General features: G+C 40.8%; 1 protein-coding gene across 1 annotated transcript; it reads right to left on the bottom strand.

The window, feature by feature from the left end:
• Positions 1-3579: 3579 nt before the first annotated feature.
• LOC137256201 (kelch-like protein 10) lies at positions 3580-20199 on the bottom strand. The gene is made up of 7 exons (XM_067793919.1): positions 19477-20199; positions 17363-17615; positions 16530-16677; positions 15735-15904; positions 14591-14862; positions 5678-5769; positions 3580-3712 (listed from the first exon to the last, which is right to left on the bottom strand). The coding sequence occupies exons 1-7, from the start codon at positions 20197-20199 to the stop codon at positions 3580-3582; spliced, it is 1791 nt and encodes a 596-aa protein (XP_067650020.1).
• Between the last annotated feature and the right edge of the window lie 1576 nt (positions 20200-21775).

Raw genomic sequence — 21775 nt, 5'->3', positions numbered from 1 at the left:
AATTATGATTTTCAAAACTCTGTAAAGGATAATTCCGATGTTTTTTCCAATACGAACACAAGTTTTGAGAGACTTTCCAGTCACGACCCTGTCCATGTTTCACTCTTGTGGGGTGGGGAGGCAGAAATGGGATTTCAGCTGCACTTTCAACACTGACAATACGCGCACAATTGATGTGAGAATTTGCCCAAATTTCACTCTCTGTTTTACAACTCGGCCTAGCCCCCACGGGCATTAAGGTCGGGAGAAAAGGGGTTTAGGGGTTTTCACTTCGCTTTCTACACTATAAACTCACGGAGCGTTGCGTCAGCGTGTGTGTTTGTATGTGTAGTGTTTGTGTGTGTTTGTGTAATTGATGATTTGGGGGAGCGTTTGCAGGTGTGTGTGTGTGTGTGTGTGTGTGTGTGTGTGTGTGTGTCTGTGTGTCTGTGTGTCTGTGTCATTGTGCGTGGGTGCTGTTGATGACGTACTATTTCAAATTGACAAGTCACATATTAATTTCATCCCATTCGTGCCGATCGCCAGGCGACAATAGAGATCGGAGATGGAGAGATCAGACTTAAAGACTTGTTGATGTATATGAACGTTGCCCGATGCTATATCTACTACCAGATTGTCGGATCCCTTCTCAGTGTTTAAGACACCTACATGACACACTTGCGGCGTTTAACAACAAGCGTCTGTTTCTTCAAAAAGTAGAGCAATATCTGGCATTAAATTTGGTTTCATAATCCTGAAGAAAAATATACATTTAATTCTGAAAGCAAATCGTTCTCTCTCGCACCGTTTAGTTAAGAAGCAAATGGCAGTCTGCTCGTCTAGTCGTTACATAAGCCAATTGTGTACGACATTCCCAGGCACAAGCACCTGATTACCTGAACTCGACTGGGTCTAGACGAGCTCTACGCTACTCCACGTCTGGGTCTGAAGGACATGGCTGATTCTCACACCTGCCTCGGTGCGGTTAGGTACGACCTTTAACCGAAAAAGCTCCTGACGTCTCAAACAGGTACATTTACAATTGAAACCATAAAATGACGTGAATACAGTCTCGCTTTGGCGATGTGTGTGGCATCCTGGACTATATTACGGCTGAAGTGTCTGGACAGCGGATGTTACATTCATCTTTAGGCTCCGCCCCTCGCGGATGAATACATCAATCATTTTCAGCCGTTATCGTGTGATGTGACGTCACGCCATTCATGACGGTGTCCCGCCTCGTTCGTGTCGTCCAATGAATAGAGAGGAGACTACAAGGCGGCTGAACGGGAATATCGTACGATGTGATATCACATGTCGTACGTTACGCGTGTTCTGTAATAAGAATGGAGATTTACTGACCCATGTCGGCAGGGAGTGAAACATGGGACAAATTGCAGTGGTTGCTGAGGAGACTGGTAGTGATGATCCGATGCCTCACGCTCCATAGGACAATTCCTTAGCGACGGCTCTATGTCATTTTGGCAACAAAACAGAAAAATATTTGTGTTCGCTTGTTTGCGTACTCCAGCATTATATATTTTAAGACACTTAAGTCTTAATTCTGTTCAAATCAATAGCTGAAATTTAGAGGAATGTTGTTCTGGTATTGTAGCTCACCTGTACTTCCACTCTGAATTTGTCACAAAGGTATTTACAAAAATCTGTCAGATCCAATATTCAGATACTTTCTGTATATATCCTTGGAAAATCACCTATATTTCAGGTGTAGGTTTATTAAGACACATGTCAAGTGTAAAGATCGATGTTCAACACAATTTTTTTTATTTTATGTATGCCATGATCAGGCGTTTCTTACCTCCTGCCAGGTACATGATTTTATTATTGTTGGGATGAGTGACATATGATGCCATATATAGCATTTGGTGATACAGATTCTCAGAAAACAAATACTGGTGTATTTTTTACATCGTCTACTGCAGCCAAAGCAGAACATCAATCATAGTACGTTAAACAATGTCACGTCTAATTGCGATCAGTCTATTCTCTTTTGCGAGAAGGTTTACTTATATGTAATGAACAATATATGTGAACGATGTTTACAAGCTAAACTGACGCACAAAAGATCATACACCAATATTTTATGGTGTCGAAAAAAGCCCCCTCTAAATGGTAGATGATCCGAGTATCTTACTTATGTTTTGAATTTAGGTATTTGTGTGTTTTTGTTTTTTATCGTTGTTGTTGTTGATTTTTTCAAATTTAACTAATTGTGTTGCTGCTTAACTTTCTGTTTCCAGCACTTTATGAACCATTGAAGCCAACATGAATCCAAAATTTCTATCTCGTCTATCGAAATGTTTCAACAGTTTTCAACAGGTGCATGGATCGTTTAAAGAGCCATTTTTGGTATCGTGCCCCAAGAATAAATTTGGTCAAGAAACCTAACAAACTCTCCAACGCCGGGATGAGTTTAAATCTTAGGCAATCTTAGAAACGGCATCGTTTGAATACCAAAAGTGTTCATTCAGAAACACTGTAGCTCGACATCCATTGATATAGCTCGAGATTGTGTGTCTCATAATAACATCATGACACTTTACACAAGAATCCGGCTCTTCCTGCAACCAGACACATCTCGTGTCGATTCAATCACTAGAACACATTCACTGGAAGACTGGCAATTAGGCAATGACGTCATGGCAAGAGATTGACCCAGTTCAGTGTCGTTTCATCAGCTTCACTCGTGGCTCCCTGTTGGACACCCTACCTTAGGGTGTACGTTCACTACAGATCAACGACTAAGATTAACCCACGGTGTACCCAGTATCGAGGGATTGGGTTTGAATAGGGCCTGGTGGCACTGGCCCATAACGGACGTGGTATGCTGTTTGTGTCTTATGAATGGCGCGGCTGGAACAGTTTCGCGGGGTTTTGTTATTGTGGTGGGATGGTTTAGTCAAAACAGACAAATGAATAATGAGGCGATTGCACTGAAGATGACGGGCTACTAACTGTCTGACGTCATCTGCTTCCTGTCGCGAAGCATTAGCGTGGGAACAATCACTTTGCTTTATTTTCATCAAGTGTCTTTTTCCGTCTGACAAATGTTGTTTTTCACGAGTGCATTTCTTTGTAAATAATCATAGTGAGTATATTTGGCAAAGATAAATGGTTTCTGACTGAGAAACTTGTGCAAGAATCGCCACTCATTCCAAATAAACAATAAAAATGCACGAGAAATCATGCATTTCTGTGATTATTTATTCATAAATTAGTGAGACATGGTATTATGAATTATTGATCTACGCTATGTTGTGTTACTTGTATTAGTGATGGTTCTATATATAGGGATCTTTCTAACAGAAGATTTGAGCATGTACAAAAGAAAAAATATTACCCTACTCTGACAACAATCAATGTAACATATTCAAAATACACATTCACACACACATTCAAAAACATCTTCTTCCCCTGACCTGAACACACGTATCTTTTTTACAAAAGCCTCTTTATGTTTAGGGTTATATTTTTCAAAATTATATTCATGAAAATAAATAATGTACACCATAAACAATAGCAAATATAAACGTTATCACTTTTGGTATTTTCATCCACGTGACCGGAAGTCCGTCCATTTCAGTTTGTCTTCTTCCGTTTTGATTCATCCTTGTCGCGCTCTTTGTGAATGAAGTCCTGAACGTTTGGAAGACCCTTCACTACGCATGCGCTAAGAGCACTTCGGTATAAGTTCATATCTGTGGCGTCATACCTGAAGCAAAGGAAAAGATATGCATTGATTGGTGGAAATTGTTTTAGTGACCAGTGGACGTTTCAAATAAGCAGTAAACAAATTGCCCAGGTGCTATGTTTGTACACAATGTGTTGATACGTCACTATGACCACAAGCTTAGTCAAAATATGTTTGTTTTCAGTGCTACCGGTAATAGCCGGTAGTTTGTCAAAACATTTACTGACAATTCTGTACTTGCGTACAAGCATTGCAAGGCAATGCACACGTCAACAACACGTACATCACGTGGTTACATAAAAAATACACAAAACATGAAATCGGGTGGTACGGTTCGGGTGTATATAATTGTTACTGGCAATGAAATGCCAGAGAAACGAAAATACCAATGTGGCATGTACATAACATCGGTAACAGGCGAAAAGCCATAGTATTCTAATTACAACAGAATAGCATGTATTTCATTACTTTCTGATAAGCGGCCCCCAAATAACACTTGCGTTATTTTGTTCACTAACTTCATCTTTGATTAATTAGTTCCCGTTTAAGAAGTATACGGATTTCCTTTGTTAAATATAAACTGTGACAAAAATAAATAAAATGTATCAAGAAACATAAATCGGAGCTAGCGATTATCGCAAGTGTTAGAAACAGATTAATGCATTCGTGCCTGTTTGATACTATATGTCTTACGATTCGCTGTTTCAAATAGTATCGAATCAGCTTTCGCTCGAGGATACCTTTCGAACCGATTCGTGGAAAGATAAGTAATATCTGTCATACACGCATGCAAAGTGGTAATATCTTGGATTTATTATTTGATAACATGTATGTTTTGCTTAGACCCCAAGTTCCCTGACTCGTGGTGAATGGAACAAACAGGGACTATATTAGTTAGCTGATCTATTTGACACGGGCTTCACGGGGTTTTTTTTCATTCGTTTTAGCTGAGTGGAGTTTTCATACAAAAATTTAAATTGTAACAATTAATTTTGTAACATTATTTTTCAAAACTTATAAACACCCCTGTGGTGTCGGGACAGCGGAATGTGGGTCAGTCGATCCCAGACAGGTTCAAAAATAGAGTAACAGGATTAACGAAAGTCATGCAGGGACTTGTTTAAAAATAAAATTGTGTGCATGTATTTTGTCTGCGTAAAACTAAATAAATAACATAAAAACTAATAGTCTTCCCAGACGGTAAACAAGATGTTATTCCAAGGTCTGTGGTGCAATACGCACGACACGACCCTTCTCAAAAAATGCCCCCCTCCTCCCCGCTCCGCCCCAGTTGAACGTCTATTTGCGACGCCATTCATTCACTGCTTTGAACGAGAAATGATGAAATCTCTCGAGATATCACGCGATCCTAAGCTGCCCCCAACCGATGTCAGTTAATGTTTTGGCTGATATTTTGTTGAGAAGCATCCGCACCAGAGGGCGTTCCGTTCAATACACCATTCTATAATGACCATATCCGGCCGGACAAAGGACGACTCGCCTTTTTGTTCATGACCAATCTGACGTGAACGAGGGGGAAGTCGGGTCACTGGATTCAAATCTACAGTGACGACAGGTATAGATACCTCTCAGTTAAGGGGCGGTGCGTTGTGCAACGGTTAAAGCGTTAGCATGTAGCGTCAAAGGCCCGGGTTCGTTTCCCAGGGTTGATTTCTTTGTTGCTGAACGCCGCATTCAGCAATTTTCGAGCTATATGTAAGTGGTTTGAACCTAAAGAGTCTGGGCCAGACAATCCAGGGTACCCTAGGTACAGTGAATTTACTGTGATGCAGGAAAATCAAGTTCTATGGATAGTCGACTTCTTTATTGAATCGGGCGCGACGTTTCGGTGCAGGTACTAACACCGCTATCGAGCAAGTGATACATAGAATTGTAACCTGGAGAACTTGGTTTTCCTTCATCTATACAACTTCTAAAATTTCATTCAAAGAAGTTACTGATAGACTGCTGAAATAACTCACTTACCACTCATCGGTACTGGCGTCGTAGCACTCTACGTTGAAGATGGTGGTGACCCCGTTGAAACCGCCGATTGAGAATATCATATCATCAATAACCTGAAACAGAGAGGCCCCAAGTTAATTTGTGAAGCTGTAGACCGCGATGAAAGACCGTGTAAGGTCTTATAGTGGTTTCCATCCGTTAGGATCCGGGTTAGAATTGGTCTATATTGCTTGTTGTAAGAGGCGACTAAGGGGATCGGGTGGTTAGGCTCGCTGACACGTGTCATTGTATGCCAGTTTCGTAGATCAATGTTCATGCTGTTGATCACTGAATTGTCTAGTCCGGATTCAACTGTTTTACAGACCGTCGCCACAGAGTTGTAAACTACAAAGAAACAGTGGCAGTGTTCCCCTTCATTTGGGTTAAGATAAGACTACGAGTTGTCTCCCTTGACTGGTCAAACATGAGGATCATGTCAGGCCACCGCCCAACTAGTGAAAGACGTAGGTGACCTACCACGAGAAATTACATCTTTTGACCCACAGATGACCCAGATTTTCAACTTCGACCGACACATACCACTGGCTTAAAATGTCAGTCACAAAGAGACGGCCGGATCGCGGGTGATTCCATCGTTCGCCCTTGTGAAATAATGTTCTGGTGTTTCCGTTTGATAGTGCTAAAACGGCGTAAAACTATACTCACCGTTTGACGCCATCCATATTGTACGTGAACGCACCGTACGTGTGTTAGTGATTGCAGCGGGCGCAATGTTTAGCAAGAAGGAAAACCCCATTACCTTACATATCACTCTGGGGGAGAACCGAACCCCAGACGTGCGAACGCTTCCCCCACTAGGCTACCCTATCGCCCGCTGTGAATGTACATTGTGAACTATACAAGAGTATCCTTGGCAACCATTAACTTTGAAAGTGTTTATGTATGCAGACTTGGGCCTCGATTTTCGAAACTCTCTTTGCGCTAAGATAGTCGTAACTTAATGGCACTTACGACTATCTTGAGGCTAAGACTAAGAGAACTTCGAAAATCTAGGCCTTCGTCTCGTCGCTATATGCCTGAAATACTGCCCATACGACGTAAGCTCAGCTACTCATTGTAACCTTAGCACAGAAGTTAACCATTGATTTGCGTAATGTGCCATTGGAATACAGCTGACCATATGTTTCTCAACAAATCAGTTTGATAAACTAATCAATGAGCATTTTTGTCTGTCCGCCTTTCCGTGTATGTATCTGTCTTTACATAATCACGCACGCATGTGTGTAGAGTGCAAAAGCAACGAAAGCAAACATCTTCATACAATGTTTTGGGGTGTTTTTTTTGTTTGTTTGTTTGTTTGTTTTGTTTTGTTTGTTTTTTGTTTTGTTTTTGTTTTGTTTTGTTTTGTTAAAAACAGAAAACAAATCTTTGAAGGGCATTTAGAAGTGGAGTGCGTAAGAAGGAAAAGATTTGTGGATTTCTTCTTCATAGTGAATAATACGAAGGTTCACTGAGTACGCTTGCTCCTTCATCATGTGATGAGTCTCAAGAAGCAAGCACACACTCCGAAACGTAGTATTATTCACAATAAAGAAGTTGAAATCCATTTCTCTTGCTTTTTAACTTAAAGTAAAACACAATTACATGAAACAGACAGAGTGAACAGAACCGCTACCAACAAGGTATATACATCTGTTGTCAGATAGTATCTGCCCGTCCATTTTTACATGTTATATACCGCTCTTGCCAAAACCGAATGATGATGCAACCCTGTGATATTTCTGTAGCCATGAAAGCGTCGTTTTTAACTGCTCGACGAAAACACTTGAAAGCCGAGTTTCAGACAAACCACGTTTTTTCTGAACAATGGCCCTTCCGATCGGGTAACGTGGTACGTCTGTCTTTCCTCCCAGGTGCTACCGTTTGCCATAATGAAAAACACGACTGCTCTTTTTATAACAATAGATTGAGAATATTTGCGGTTGGGTCACTCTGACACACATAGAAGGCGCAATATTGATGACTTACAGAACTCTAGGATTATATGATGTTTCTTCTAAGGCCCTGAAATATTCCAGACGTTTATTCCAATTCCATGTGGAATTGATCGGAAACCGCATTCGTTGCACGTTAACACGCCTTTCCTACTTCACCATACATTTAGCAAAATATAGCAATATAATGTTTTTTACCTATTTGTATGAAAACTTCAAAGACGTAAACTTAAATGCTTGTAACTTAACACTTCAGGTTTTTGTGGGATTTTTTTTACACTTTTAAAGTATTGTATACGATTGTTTTTATTACAGTATATTGGGAGACTTTTCTTGCAAAGTCATGTATAACATTCTTGAGATTTTGTCTGTTTCAAATTAATTTAGAAATACATGTATGCCTGATTACTAATATATAATGTTTACTGACAAAAGTGAACACATTTCTGTAACATGTGTTTTATTACAATCAGTGACTAATCTTTTCCCAAACAACCTAACGGAATATCAGAAGTACAGTTATCAGTTTCTCATGTTTGTCAGTAGGAACGGGTGCTCTCCCACCCCTACGCCCACCCCACAAACTTACTCCGTATATCTCCGTATATACAGTCAGATCTTGAAATAAGTCAATTCATGAAATAGCAAACGATGAAATGACTAAGAGAGTCAGTCATATTGTGTCATTTCGTCTAAAAACAATCAATATATTCAGTCATTTCATGAAATTTCAATCAATAATGTAAGCCACAAAGTGGATTACAATTAGAACATTACTTATTATCACTTTACACTTAAAACTATTGTGGCAGCGAATGTTGCCATTCAGCTTGGCTTTGAAGCATTTACACCTGTTTGTTTGACACTTGCTGTGTCCAGAGCATCACAACTCTAAAACTCCTCTCCACCACATATAGTTGAAATGAAATTTCGTGAAATGACTGAAGTATATGGATTGCTGTTTCACGAAATGGCTGATTTCAGAAGGTGACTGTAACATATCGATAAAACACTTGATTGCCTGGTCAAGATTCTATTGTTTACAGACTGCCTGGAATATTGCTGAGAGCAGCGTTACACAACAGACATGCATGCAACCGCTTTTCTTCAAATAAAAATGCGTTGTGTAATAAATTGACTGGGTTATGTCATAAAAAGAGGACACTTCGACCTGAGATCTAAATCTGGCGCAATTCCAAGCGACTTTTCACAATGGCTTTTTCTGTTCCAGAAGTCTAGACAAAATATGTGAAAGAAATGTACCTTATAAACATCACGTGCACCTATACATGCATGCTGTCCCAGACTTTGTACAAACAAGGTGATGAGTGCATATGAATTTATTCCTTACATTTGTAAATACAGCTGTTTCATTTTTATTTAGCCCTCCACAAAGAACATTTTACCCATGCTGTGAATTTTAGACATTGCTGTGAATTGACCAAGACAGAATAAATATTGAAACATAATTTGTTTTTCTTATTGGTATGTTTGAAATTATATATATAAACATAGTTCAACAATACGCATCCGTGAAGATCCGGGTTAAAACTGATCTGCAACTCATGCTTGTTGTAAAAGGCGAATCATGAGATCGGATATTTATAACTTTAAATAATCTGGTAGTTACCAGACAAGCCAGTGACCAACAGTATGAGCATCGATCTACGCAACTGGGATACAATGACGCGTGTCAATTAAGTCATTGAGCCAGACCACCCGATGTACACGAACACACACATACACACACACACACACTCTCTCTCTCTCTCTCTCTCTCTCTCTCTCTCTCTCTCTCTCTCTCTCTCTCTCTCTCTCTCTCTCTCTCTCTCTCTCTCTCTCTCTCTCTCTCTCTTACACACACACACACACACCTAGCTTCGCACCAATTTACAATTGTAAGAGGTTCACAAAGTGCGTGATATAGATCACCTGTTGTCAGACTTCAGTTTTATGAGAGCTGCAATGGCTGAACGAGTTACACGGCTGAGTATATGTGCTGGCGATTAGATGCCTCACTCTGTGAAGTCGGGTTCGAATCCCGGATGGGACATATCCCCAAACTACTGGACTCTGTATTCACTGTCTTATCCCAAAATATCACATGTTACAAGTCTCACCTGTGGTCCCCAGCGTTACAAGTAAGTAACAAAGTTCAAAGTTAAGACACTGATTGACTTACGATATAGTATCGTTGTAATCATTGCAGCGTTACTATAAGCAGTCAATGTCGTACAGTATGTGAATGGAATCCAGAGCCGTCTTGCGGTGTTAACTGTGACTTGTGGTTATCCTATCACTTGTATTGTTTTCATATGTACATATCTACTTCCCCCATCCATTGACGTGATAAAGGAGGAAGTAATTAAGCTTATACTTTCCTCCAGAAGTTGGCATCCAGAAGTCCGCCTCAAACTGAATTTGATAAGGGGAGATAACTCTTGCCCAGGTTTACCTCAGGATAAACACGTGGTCAAAATATAATGAACTGTGATTAGTGAATGAGTTAAAATTTAAAGTCAACTCTGACAGTTTTTCAGCTATATCGCGACTAAAACAATAATTATATTGATCAACAATAATGAAAGATAGATTATACATTCCTGTCAACGAAGGACAGTAAAATAACTAGAACATCACTGATATACATGTAGCATTAGTAATTAAATCTAAAACATTTTAGCGCTAGGGGACACTATAATAGAAAAATAGGCTATAGATCGCCAACAACTGAAGGTAAATAACCATACTAGGAACCATGGGCACTAACACAGTGTCTGTGCTATCTGCACGGACCCTAGCTGGATTTACACCATCCCCTCTGCCGACTGCAAAAAATGTTACCTAAAATTAAAATAACAAGAATACTACGTTTAAAAATCCTGGCATGTTTACATTGACTTTGGATGTTTACACTGACTTTGGACGTATTGAGACTTACGAACCCTCTCAGGCGTGAAGTGTGATTAGAAGAAGGGTAAAGGGAAATAACTGAGTAACACAAATAAGCGCTCCAGCTGTCACATCCCGTCGCATACGGTATGCACACAAACCACGATATCCAACTTCTTCAAATATTCACTTTATCTTTATGTAACAAAACGTTTTCGTGATGAGATATCCTAAGTGTGTAGCATAGGTACCGAGCAATGTACCATCCTCGATAATCAAGGATGATTATCGAGAATGGCAATAAACAGAACAAGAAGCGAACTTAATATTTGCTTTGTGGTCAGGAAATTCTGTTGACACAGATTAAGGTTTGTCACCCATCGTGTCTCTGGCCTCTCAAATACCCGTGAGGTGGTGGATGGTGATACTCATTGACTTGGTTCACACGCCACCGTATCCCATATGCGTAGAACGATGCTCATGCTGTTCATCACTGGATTGTGTGGTCCAGATTCGATTGTGTACGTAACAACTAACCAACCCATCCCCGTTTAAACCTTAATTGATTCTTCTGTGCAGCTGAACTGAAACTGTAGTGGAGAAGAATACTAGCGGTGGTTATAATGGTAAACCCTACTCTTGAACCCGCTGCCTGTCTGTCATAAAGATTTAACCATGGTAAACGCTACTCTTGAACCCGCTGCCTGTCTGTCATAACGATTTAACCATGATAAACCCTGTTCTTGAACCCGCCCCCTGTCTGTCATAAAGATTTAACCATGGCAAACCCTAAGAATGAAGATTTTTATGGATATCAACTTCTTTATATGAGAACACAACGTTTTGGAGTTAATGCTTACTCCTTCATCACCTGAAACGTTGTGTTCTCATATAAAGAAGTTGATATCCATAAAAATCTTCATTCTTATGTATTTCACTTCTAAATGCCCTTTAAAGACATGGCAAACCCTGATCTTGAACCCGCCCCCTGTCTGTCATAAAGATTTAACCATGGTAAACCCTGATCTTGAACCCACCGACTGTCTGTCATAAAGATTTAACCATGGCAAACCCTGCTCTTGAACCCGCTCCCTCTCTGACATAAAGATTTAACCATGGTAAACCCTGATCTTGAACCCGCCCCCTGTGTGTCATAAAGATTTAACCATGGTAAACCCTGCCCTTGAACCCGCTCCCTGTTCTGTCATAAAGATTTAACCATGGTAAACCCTGATCTTGAACCCGCCCCCTGTGTGTCATAAAGATTTAACCATGGCAAACCCTGCTCTTGAACCCGCTCCCTCTCTGACATAAAGATTTAACCATGGTAAACCCTGATCTTGAACCCGCCCCCTGTGTGTCATAAAGATTTAACCATGGTAAACCCTGCCCTTGAACCCGCTCCCTGTCTGTCATAAAGATTTATCATCACTGCAGGCCGACTGATGGACTGAATGTTATGCCCAATTTTAACTCGGAATAGTAAACAGAATGGTATGGTTCGGGTAAACAGAATGGTATGCTTCGGGTAAACAGAATGGTATGCTTCGGGTAAACAGAATGGTATGCTTCGGGGATATAACATATCTTTAAGAGAAGCTGTTCTGGCAATATTTCAAATTTGACAACAATCTTGTGTAAATATGCATAAATATATACTATAAATACGGCCAAGAGTCCCGTCAAAGTAAAACTTGACTCAGTGTTATTCGTTACACTGATCATACTGAGACTGAGATTTGTCTTCTCAGCCAAAGTTTAGTTAGACTGGCCAAAGGCCCAGTGTGCAGCATTTCTTCATTCGGTGATATTTTCCCGGCGCTTCTATGGCATACAGTTATCCTATTAGTGGGTGCTGGCCTGGTTCGATGTTTGAAACCAAATCAGTGTATGACATTTTCAAAAGTAGACAACTATTTAAGAGTATGCTCAGTCTATGCTTGGTCGAGCATAATTATGTCGAAAGGCTAGAAACATTACGGCAGGGGCTCTGTCTCCTCGGCAACACACAGTTCATATTGTTCTTTTTTTTCCTTAAAATATTTTTAAAGGACATCTATTTGGCTAGCAGTTTCTGGTGTATGGCACAGACCAACATTTTTTTCAAATTTTTACACCGTTATCAAACGTTACAGCAAGGAAGTCAAAGTAAATATGAATTTGTGTATATGTTGCGACAGGTGTTATGTCGTAGGCAAATATTACCACACACGCTGTGGTAATAAGAGTGACCTCCCCTTACGACAACAACCACAGAGCAACAGGTGGCAATGCGTGAGTTTCGTAGCACTTGCCATTTTCCGACTTGAGCTGTATTTGTGTACCGCGGTGTATTCTCTTCAAGTTAGTATGCAGTCGACTAACCCAGTGCTTTTCCGTTATTAAGCACAGGGCTCAATTGCGGAAAATCCAGGTACATTTCTTGGACATATCTCAGGCCCCTAAGTAATGGAAGGAATTACGGCAAATTTGAAGGAATTGCATCTCATATGTAAACAAACGCAGCCCACTCGCGAAACAATTGCAGCGATATCGGTAGTTTAACGGTAATAACAGAAACACAACGCCCTTTGAAACAAACTCGGCAATCTTCGGTGATTTCTCGGCTCCGTTCCGTGATTTGTCGGTCGCGTCCTGAAACTCACACATCAAAATATGGCGTCATTGGAAGGCGCATCCGTCTCGTTTTTCGCAATAATAAACCAGAAGGAGTAATTCATGAAATTTACGTTGTCCTTCCTCTGTGAACTTCTTGAATACCATTCCAACAGATAATGTCCCTTATAAACAAAGGCAGTAAGGGCGGTGGAGCCCGAAAACGCCGAAAACCTGGGTTCGAATATCGTGCTGGTACAATGTCTGGTGGGTTTGGTGGGGTAGCCTTGTGATTAAAGCGTCACAGTACTCGTCACGCTGAAGACTAGTTCATAGAAATAAACTCGTATTTTGAGCCCAGGCTCTACATCTTGGTATAGTGCGAAGTCGTCCATCTGTGTGCTGGACTAGCCCGTTGAACCTAAAGCTGGTATAGGGGGAATCTGACATACCACGAGTGGCTCTTAAAATGTTGAATAAAATATATTCTACGTGAGTAACTATTAATTATCTATGGAACTGGAATCTGAGATAAGAAGCCTGTGAGGAAATGGGTGTATACAGCTGATGGTTATGATATTTTATTTTGACATGAAAAATATTTTTCGAACCGAAGCGAGGGAAGTACGTTGCCAACCTTTGCTTGCTTCGCTCGCATCAACTGGTCATTTTCTCTCCGTTGCGCCACAGTTTGCTCGTGAAAGCCGAAGACCCAATGAATCCAATATCTGGTGTGAACGACGTACCCGACATTGCTAGCTGCAATATTGCGAAAAGCGGCCGAAAACCGTTCCCACTCTACACTGTGGGGTGCTTGTTTCAGATGTAGATCGCTATGAATATATCGGATGAATATGAAAGCAAGAGACAGCTTTGAACCCAGCTAACACATAGCCGACATTTTAAAGACACAATGTCACACCACATTTCTCGAAAAATACATAATGCATATCTCGCAATGATACTAACTATCAGCCCTTAGGAAAACTACCACTTATATGTCATCGGTTCCCAAATGCGCAGATCGGTGCTCCTGCTGTTGATCACTGGATTGTGTGGTAAAGACTCGATTATTAACAGACCTCCACCATATTGCTGGAATATAGCCGAGTGCGGAGTAAAACTAAACTCACTCACTCACTCACTCACGAGAACCCGACAGAGTTGCTTCCCTTGGAGCGCTCTTTATGAATATCCTGCGATTGAGGCCAGTTCGGCAAACACCCACAACACCGCATGCGACAATATTCGATGTACGGAACAATCATTAAAATTTTACATTCCATATAAGGTAAGTGTTATCTGTTTGGAGCCTGTTCGTAAATATGTCTTCACTATATAAAATATGGGGCAAAATATTGTCGAAAATGTGTGATATTGTGCTATTAACCACAATGTATTATTGTATAATGCCGTATATTAACTTTAATTTGATAGTAGTTAAGTCCCTTACCTCGATGGCAAAATTACTCCTAGGGTTGTACATCTCTGGAATAGTCTGCCAGGTGTTGGTCTGAGGGTTGAACCTCTCTCCTGTATTCATCCGCGTGATGCCGTTGAACCCTCCCAATGCATACACGCAGCCCCTGTAGGCGATCACTCCGACGCCGCTCCGTCTGTTGCGCATGGGGGTGATGAGAGTCCACTGATTAGTGTTGGGGTCGAAACACTCCGCGGTGTTGAGGCACTCCTGCCCGTTAAACCCTCCGCAGATGTAAATCTTACCTATATGTGTGAAAATACGGTGCGTACAATTTTAGGCGATTGGAAATGGTTGAAGTCTTTGATCATTAACAATATGGCACTGCTCTTGACATTGTAACAATTAGGTCTGTATGGTTGCCATGCATAATATCTCAGCTTTTGTGGGTGAAATTGGTTTTGCTGTGCTTTTCAGCAATATTCCAGCAATATCACGACAGGGGACACCGGAAATGACCTTCACACAATGTACCCAAGTGGTGAAACCTTCCCAGGTCTTCGGCGTGACGAGCGGACGGTTTAACTGCTGGGCTACCTCACCGGCCCCTTAGTGCAAGGTTTTTTAACCGTACTCGGATGCTTTGTTCTATGACTTATCATATCTGCTTAGTGTGAACGCTGCCAGTTGATCAGAGCTGCCATCCTGACCAATGAGGTGTTCGAAGTTACAGGTGGCACATTCGCAGGAGGCGCTGTAAATCTTTGTCCCGAGGCTTGCCAATCTGCACAGCTCCTCTACAGATGGGTTCCAACCGAGATTCACACATGTATTTACATGCTTAGATTGACTGTAGGTAAGGCTTATGGGTGGGCCTATATAATGTAGAGATATGTCTCAGACTTTCTTCACACAAATATCTGACTAATCGTTACTCGCTCGCTCACTAATCCACTAACAGTAAGATCCTCACTCACTCACTCATATACACACTCACTCAAGCATTCGACCCTGGTTGACACATGTCATCAGTTCCCATTTGTGCAGATCGATGGTCATGATGTTGGTCACTGGATTGTCTGGTCCAGATTCGATTATAAATAGAGCGCCGCCATATTGCTGGAATATTGCAAAGTGCGGTTTAAACCGAAAGTCACTCACTCACCCACTCACTCACCTTCCAGGGTAGTTGCGCTTGCGTCGCTTCTCTGATGGTTCATGGGCTGTATAAGGCTCCACTGGTTGTTCTTCTTCAAGTACCTCTCGGCTGTATTCTGTCGCACATGGCCGTCAAAGCCTCCCATGGCATAGATATACTTGTCAAGAACAGCAACGCTGACGTAGCACCTGAGAGAAATGTTAAAGATTGCAATTGTTGAAGCTTCGGCATGTGGCGGTTGTGTAGTCTACTTGCTAATCCCAGTCTTACTGATACTTGTAACAGCTGTGTACATTGATATGGCCCAAAAGATGTTAATTTGAATGCCACAACAAAATGAAAAAGGCCCCATCCTTCAAAACGCTTTCGCCATATATGACGTTACAAGCATTGTTACACCTACAGAATACCGGATACCTGAAATTCCGACGCTTATGTGAATTACTGTCGCCATGACACCAGATTTAAGATTTCTCTTGTTTTATGCCAGCGAAATCCTATCGCGAAATTCTTTATAAAATGCTCATGTTTTCAAAGCGATTTTGATTTCCTCTCCAAAGAACACTACTTCGTTTGTGTTTTGTATTCGCGATTCCTCGGTTGATGTCATGCAGGTATAGAGAAAATATTTATTTTCTTAAATGTTATTATCAAATTATTATTGTCAAAGTTGCAAATAATCGGGCAGTCAAAAACGTGAGAGCTCAAGTCAAAGAGCTCACCTCTTGTATAGTCATAGATTTCTAGAACCAAACTCAGAACTCCGACATAGAAACCACATCTGAACATTATCTAAGCGCAACGGCTTCTAACCTCTTTGCGTTCATAGGTGCAGCCTCCGTCCACTGACTGTTGATGGGGTTGAAGACCCTGACACTGTTGAAGTATTCCATACCGTCGAAGCCGCCTATGACGTAGATGTGATGGTCGAGGGCGACGGTGCCGTGATAGGCACGTGGACCTGGTCATGTGAAAACATGCATAAATTCGAGTGTGATCATTTACCCCTAGTATCATGCTCGGTGAAAACACTACCTATTAAACGTTTAGACTTACTGGTATAAAAATTAATGAAGCCACATACTTAAGTCAACTGTTCTGAATTAGATTTTGAAAAATAATCCATTCTGTTTAAAGACACTGTTTACACATGAACAGATGTAAACTATTTGTAAAACAACTACATAACGTCGAAAAGATTATTTTCATGATGTCAATAATTGATAAAATCAGTGAAAATGGACGAACACTTTAAAAAATACACCAAACGCAGCTGTTCACGTGCACGTTAATTGCTCGTAGTTTGTACCAAGTTTGTCCAGTGCATTTGCATAAGTTTGGAGTTGGTTCCCCGTAGATAGTGGCGAAATTCATCCTCGATGTAACCATATACATGAATGAAACAAATAGTGAGAGCTTTAAACTTTTGATGGGTTGTACAGATATAGGGTTTTCCTCTGACCTAGACTGGTTTGATGCACAGAAAAAACGTATTTTATTCATTATTAGATGAATTTTACATGGAATATGCCCTAACTAGAACCCACATGTGTGTATGTGAACTATATGTGTATGTGAGTGCATTGTTCCTCAATAAATCTTTAATTTTCAACAACACTGAAAAAGAAATCACGTGTCTGTCTTACCTGTGTCGACGTTGTTAGAGACAATCCACCTGTCTGCTCGCGTGTCATACGTTTCCACCATGTTTGTGGGCGACCCTCCACTCCACCCACCAATCACGAACAAGATCTCGTGTGGCACGCGAGGCTTGGCGAGAGGATTGTTGAGGTCCACCTCCTTGTCTTCATCCATGTCGAGGTCATACAGGAACTTCAAAGTCTCAATGATGATTGGTTTACATGCATCTATTTCCTTGACATAGGGGTGGGACTTCACCTAGAGATAAGCATGGCTTCGGTAAAATTATTCTTCTAAAGTGCTCCGGCGGAAAGCCCATTTGTTAAAATCGGTAAATGTAAGGTAATTGACCACGACAGCTACTATACATGTTACAGGTCTAGTTAAGATTTTTGGGTGGTGGGGTAGCCTAGTGGTTAAAGCGTTCGTTCGTCACGCCGAAGACCCGCGTTCGATTCAGTGTGTCAAGCCCATTTTCTGGTGTCCCGCCGTGATATTGCTGGAATATTGCTAAAAGAGGCCTAAAACTAAACTCACTCACTCACTCACTCAGTTAAAATTTCTTCTTCAGAAATGTATCATAAGGTTCAGAACAAGACCCTACAAATGGTGGGTGTTTGGTTTGTTAGCGCCGCACTCAGCAATATTCCAGCTATATGGCGGCGATGTGTAAATATTTGGGTTTCGACCAGACAATCCAGTGATCAACAGCATGAACATCGATCTATGTAACTGGGATACGATGACATGTGTCAACCAAGTCTGCGAGCATGACCACCCGGATCTGCAACGGGTAGCCCGACTAGTGAAGCGGCATGATACATTAGCACACAAAAACGAATCGAAGGTGATGATGGGATATTTATATAGGATGCATATCCACACAGCTAATACAAGGCGCTTGGGTGTCTTCACCAACTCAACTCCCTATGGAGTATTCAACTCATGCAGCCTGTTAGGTGCTGCGAGTTATCTCACATCCTCTATCCTCACAAGGCACCTATTTGCAGTTATGTAAACTGGGACACAGTCAAAAGATTTTGTCCAGCGATAGTGCACGTTACTTTTCTCGCAACTAGGTGTCTGCATGTGTTCGTATGTCCGCCATCTGGTCACCTACACAGAGCACATGGTTGTGTACTGCACACTAAGGGTTATGACAACACTGGAAGAGCCAGCAACAATTGTTATTTCCAAGCTTTTTACACTCAGTCGCCAGTAGGGAGCGATCCAGGCAATTTTCGCTTACTATCGCGTCGCCTTGGAAAGCTCATTCACCATGCTCCCCGAATCTCAGTATCGCTGTCCACATACACCTGTATCAGATCCGTTAGTGCACAGATGTTATGTAAAATTGCTACATGGTGTTCTGAGCAGTTTCCTGCCACTGCCAGGCTTGAATGCATACGGTAATCTTCTGTACTGTCGAATGGGTATTGCAGTACATGATTCTCGCGATATGTTCCACTCTAAGAAAATCGGTGTCACTGTTACAATGTATGTACTTTTATTGTCTTTACATTATTACCAGGTTAATGGATCAATACACTTGAGCCAAAAATGCCCAAGAGGAGCTAGAAGTAATGTGACCATCTCACTATTTCACTGCGGGGTGAACAAAGTCACTTGCCTAAGGTCAAACCATGTGTTACAGGACTGTTACATGGAGCAGGACTGAAGTCCTAGAAACAGTAGTCAATCTGCCAAAAATGTTCACCCACCCATGGACCCTCTGCTCCCTGCTTATATTGATTTTGCTTTGTGACCACACGCGGTCACATACCACTGTATATATACTGTTTTATTTCCATTTAGCTTTTCGTATGTAATAGTCGTACATGGTATATATATACTGAAAAAAAACAAAGGAACATCCTTTATTGTGTTTTTTGGGATTTGTTTTGTTTTGTTTTGTTTTTGTTTTGTTTTTGTTTTTTGTTTTTTTGTTTTGTTTTGTTTTGTTTGTTTTTTTTTGTTTTGTTTTGTTTTTTTTTGGGGGGGGGGGTGCTAGTTCGTTTTGTTTTGTGGCAACTATTCTGCTTTTCTGTTTCTGCTCTGGGCGAATTTGAAACACACCTGGAATAACTTTCTAGGAATGAATTGACATTCTATTACCTACCTTCTCCACGAAGTACTGTGTTGTGAGAAGCCCAAGACGGATTGTCTTCAAAAGCCGAGCTATGTGACATTTGCGTTTTTCGGGATCGAAATCTATCCATCGAAGAACAGCATCAAAAACAATCTCTTCATTCTTTACATTGAGATCATCAGATCCCAAAATCTCGCATACTTCCTCCACATCCAGTTGAAGGAACTCGTTGCTGTTGGTGTAGACCTCGCCGATGTGCTGCAGGAGGTAGCGCAGTGCATGACGCTCCAGGCTGTGACAGAAATACGCTCGGGCAAATGCTCTGATTCCAATGACATTCTCTGCACACATCTCCTTCAGAAGGAAATCGCAGCAGAGCCTTACGAGGCCGGTGACGTGGAATTGGTCAGCCGCCGGGAGAAGCTGTTCTACATTTTCTCTGTCAATCTTGATGTCTCTGGTGTAGGCGTACTCGATAATGATGTGCATAATATCTGGAGACACTCCGGGAATTGTGACTTCCCGCTTGTTCGTGTCAAACATCTGGTTTGTGAAGAGGGCCCGGAAGTAAGGGCTGCAGGCGGACATGATAGCCCTATGGATTTTATATGTCGTGTCCTCCACCCTGATCACAGCGTCACAGAGTTCCCCCTTCTTCCTCAGCTCTGATAACACATTGCAGGCTTGCACACTAAACTTCTTCTGCATTACTGTGCCGTTCGTTGAGTCATCCTCGATGTCCATCTCGCTCATGGCTATCTCTTGTGTACAATACGGACTCTAGATGAAGTACGACTGATGCGGGTTGTATCTGGAGAAAGAATGAAGACTTAGATACGGACGGCTCTGGACAATGACGTCGAGGAGCCAATCGTTGAGCGATAAGGCTATGACGTCACAGAACTTTCACTGACAAGCGTCAAGACGAGCAGTGTGTATGACGTCATACCAGTGTTCTTGGAATGCGTAGTATTAACCACACGACCAGTTTAGGATAGTTCTTTTCTGACAGCGTATATTCGTGATATTAATCCCTTTCTTTGCTCCTGGTACTGATGACAATACAAAGCATTGCTGTTTAAATTTGATTTAGTTTTAATTTAAATTTTACTTTATTTTAAAAGGTTATAAAATTGGAGACATTTCAGACATGAGAATGCTTTACTCTCAAACATTCTCACTACACGGAAAATGGAGACAATGCATGCTTATCTCCCCTGACATTTCGGAGATACTTATATTCACGCATTCACTCACTGCATCACTTTTAATTTCTCCGGAGTCGATGAGGGAGAATATATAACGTTACCCTCCATTTGTAATTTCTCAAAACAAGCTAACACCAATCGATTATATGTATCTGAACTCAGTGAACAGTACGTAAAAGTCTTTTTACGACTCCCAAATAAAGAAACAGTCGTACATGCTACATTTATCTGGCAGCTATTGTTTCACGGCAAGAAAATCTTCTAGTTTTTTTCCAAATTCCTGTATCAGTGAACTCAGTTCTTAACACAATGGTTAGTGCCAAGCATAGTCAGCTGGTGTCAAGTGACACAACGGGAAGTTGTTATACTATATATTGTGTTTCAGCATATAACACCCAGGATTCACATTTGCCCAAGACACATATTCATTCATTAACCTAAGAATACAGGTTGAATGGTAAAACTGTTCTGATTCACAGACATGTCTTTGAGTACAGCATATACCCTGATAGGACAGGGAAGCTGTATTGGGCAAATATTTTATATTTTATAAAAAGAAACAACAGTTTCAGGTGCATACCATGTCAGCTAAAAGTACCAATCAACAATTCTAAATCCACAACTAAACGAATGTCTGCCTAAGAAAAATAAAATTATTCTATTCACAAAAAAATAGAGAAAAAGACAAAAACATATCAGTGGTTATTTTAAATTTTATTTGGTCCAAATCACTCATTAACATAACAGTTTCATATATTTATAAAAATATCAACGATCAATGTTGTGAAATATGTCACAAGAAATGTATATTTCAAAATATAAAAGAAACAGCAACAGAATATTCATCTAAAATACAGTCCCAAAAGTTTAAATATGAACAGACACTACAGAAACTGGAACCAAGTCACAACAAACACAAACCTTCATCTTAAATTATCAGTTTCTGTAACACTGATCTTAACTACCTCAAAAACGTCAAGTGACAGATATTTTGGCGTTTGATTAATGCTCAATATTTTGATTATATGGTTTGACTATATGTTGACATTAATATAACATATAATCAATTTTATTTATCTCCAAAAAACAACACCCAAATACTGAGAAACAAATGCAGATAA

The sequence above is a fragment of the Haliotis asinina genome, chromosome 11 (genome assembly GCF_037392515.1).
Source record: "Haliotis asinina isolate JCU_RB_2024 chromosome 11, JCU_Hal_asi_v2, whole genome shotgun sequence".
In the NCBI taxonomy this organism is placed as follows: Eukaryota; Metazoa; Mollusca; class Gastropoda; order Lepetellida; family Haliotidae; genus Haliotis; species Haliotis asinina.
This window is presented reverse-complemented; position numbering and strand designations above follow the sequence as displayed.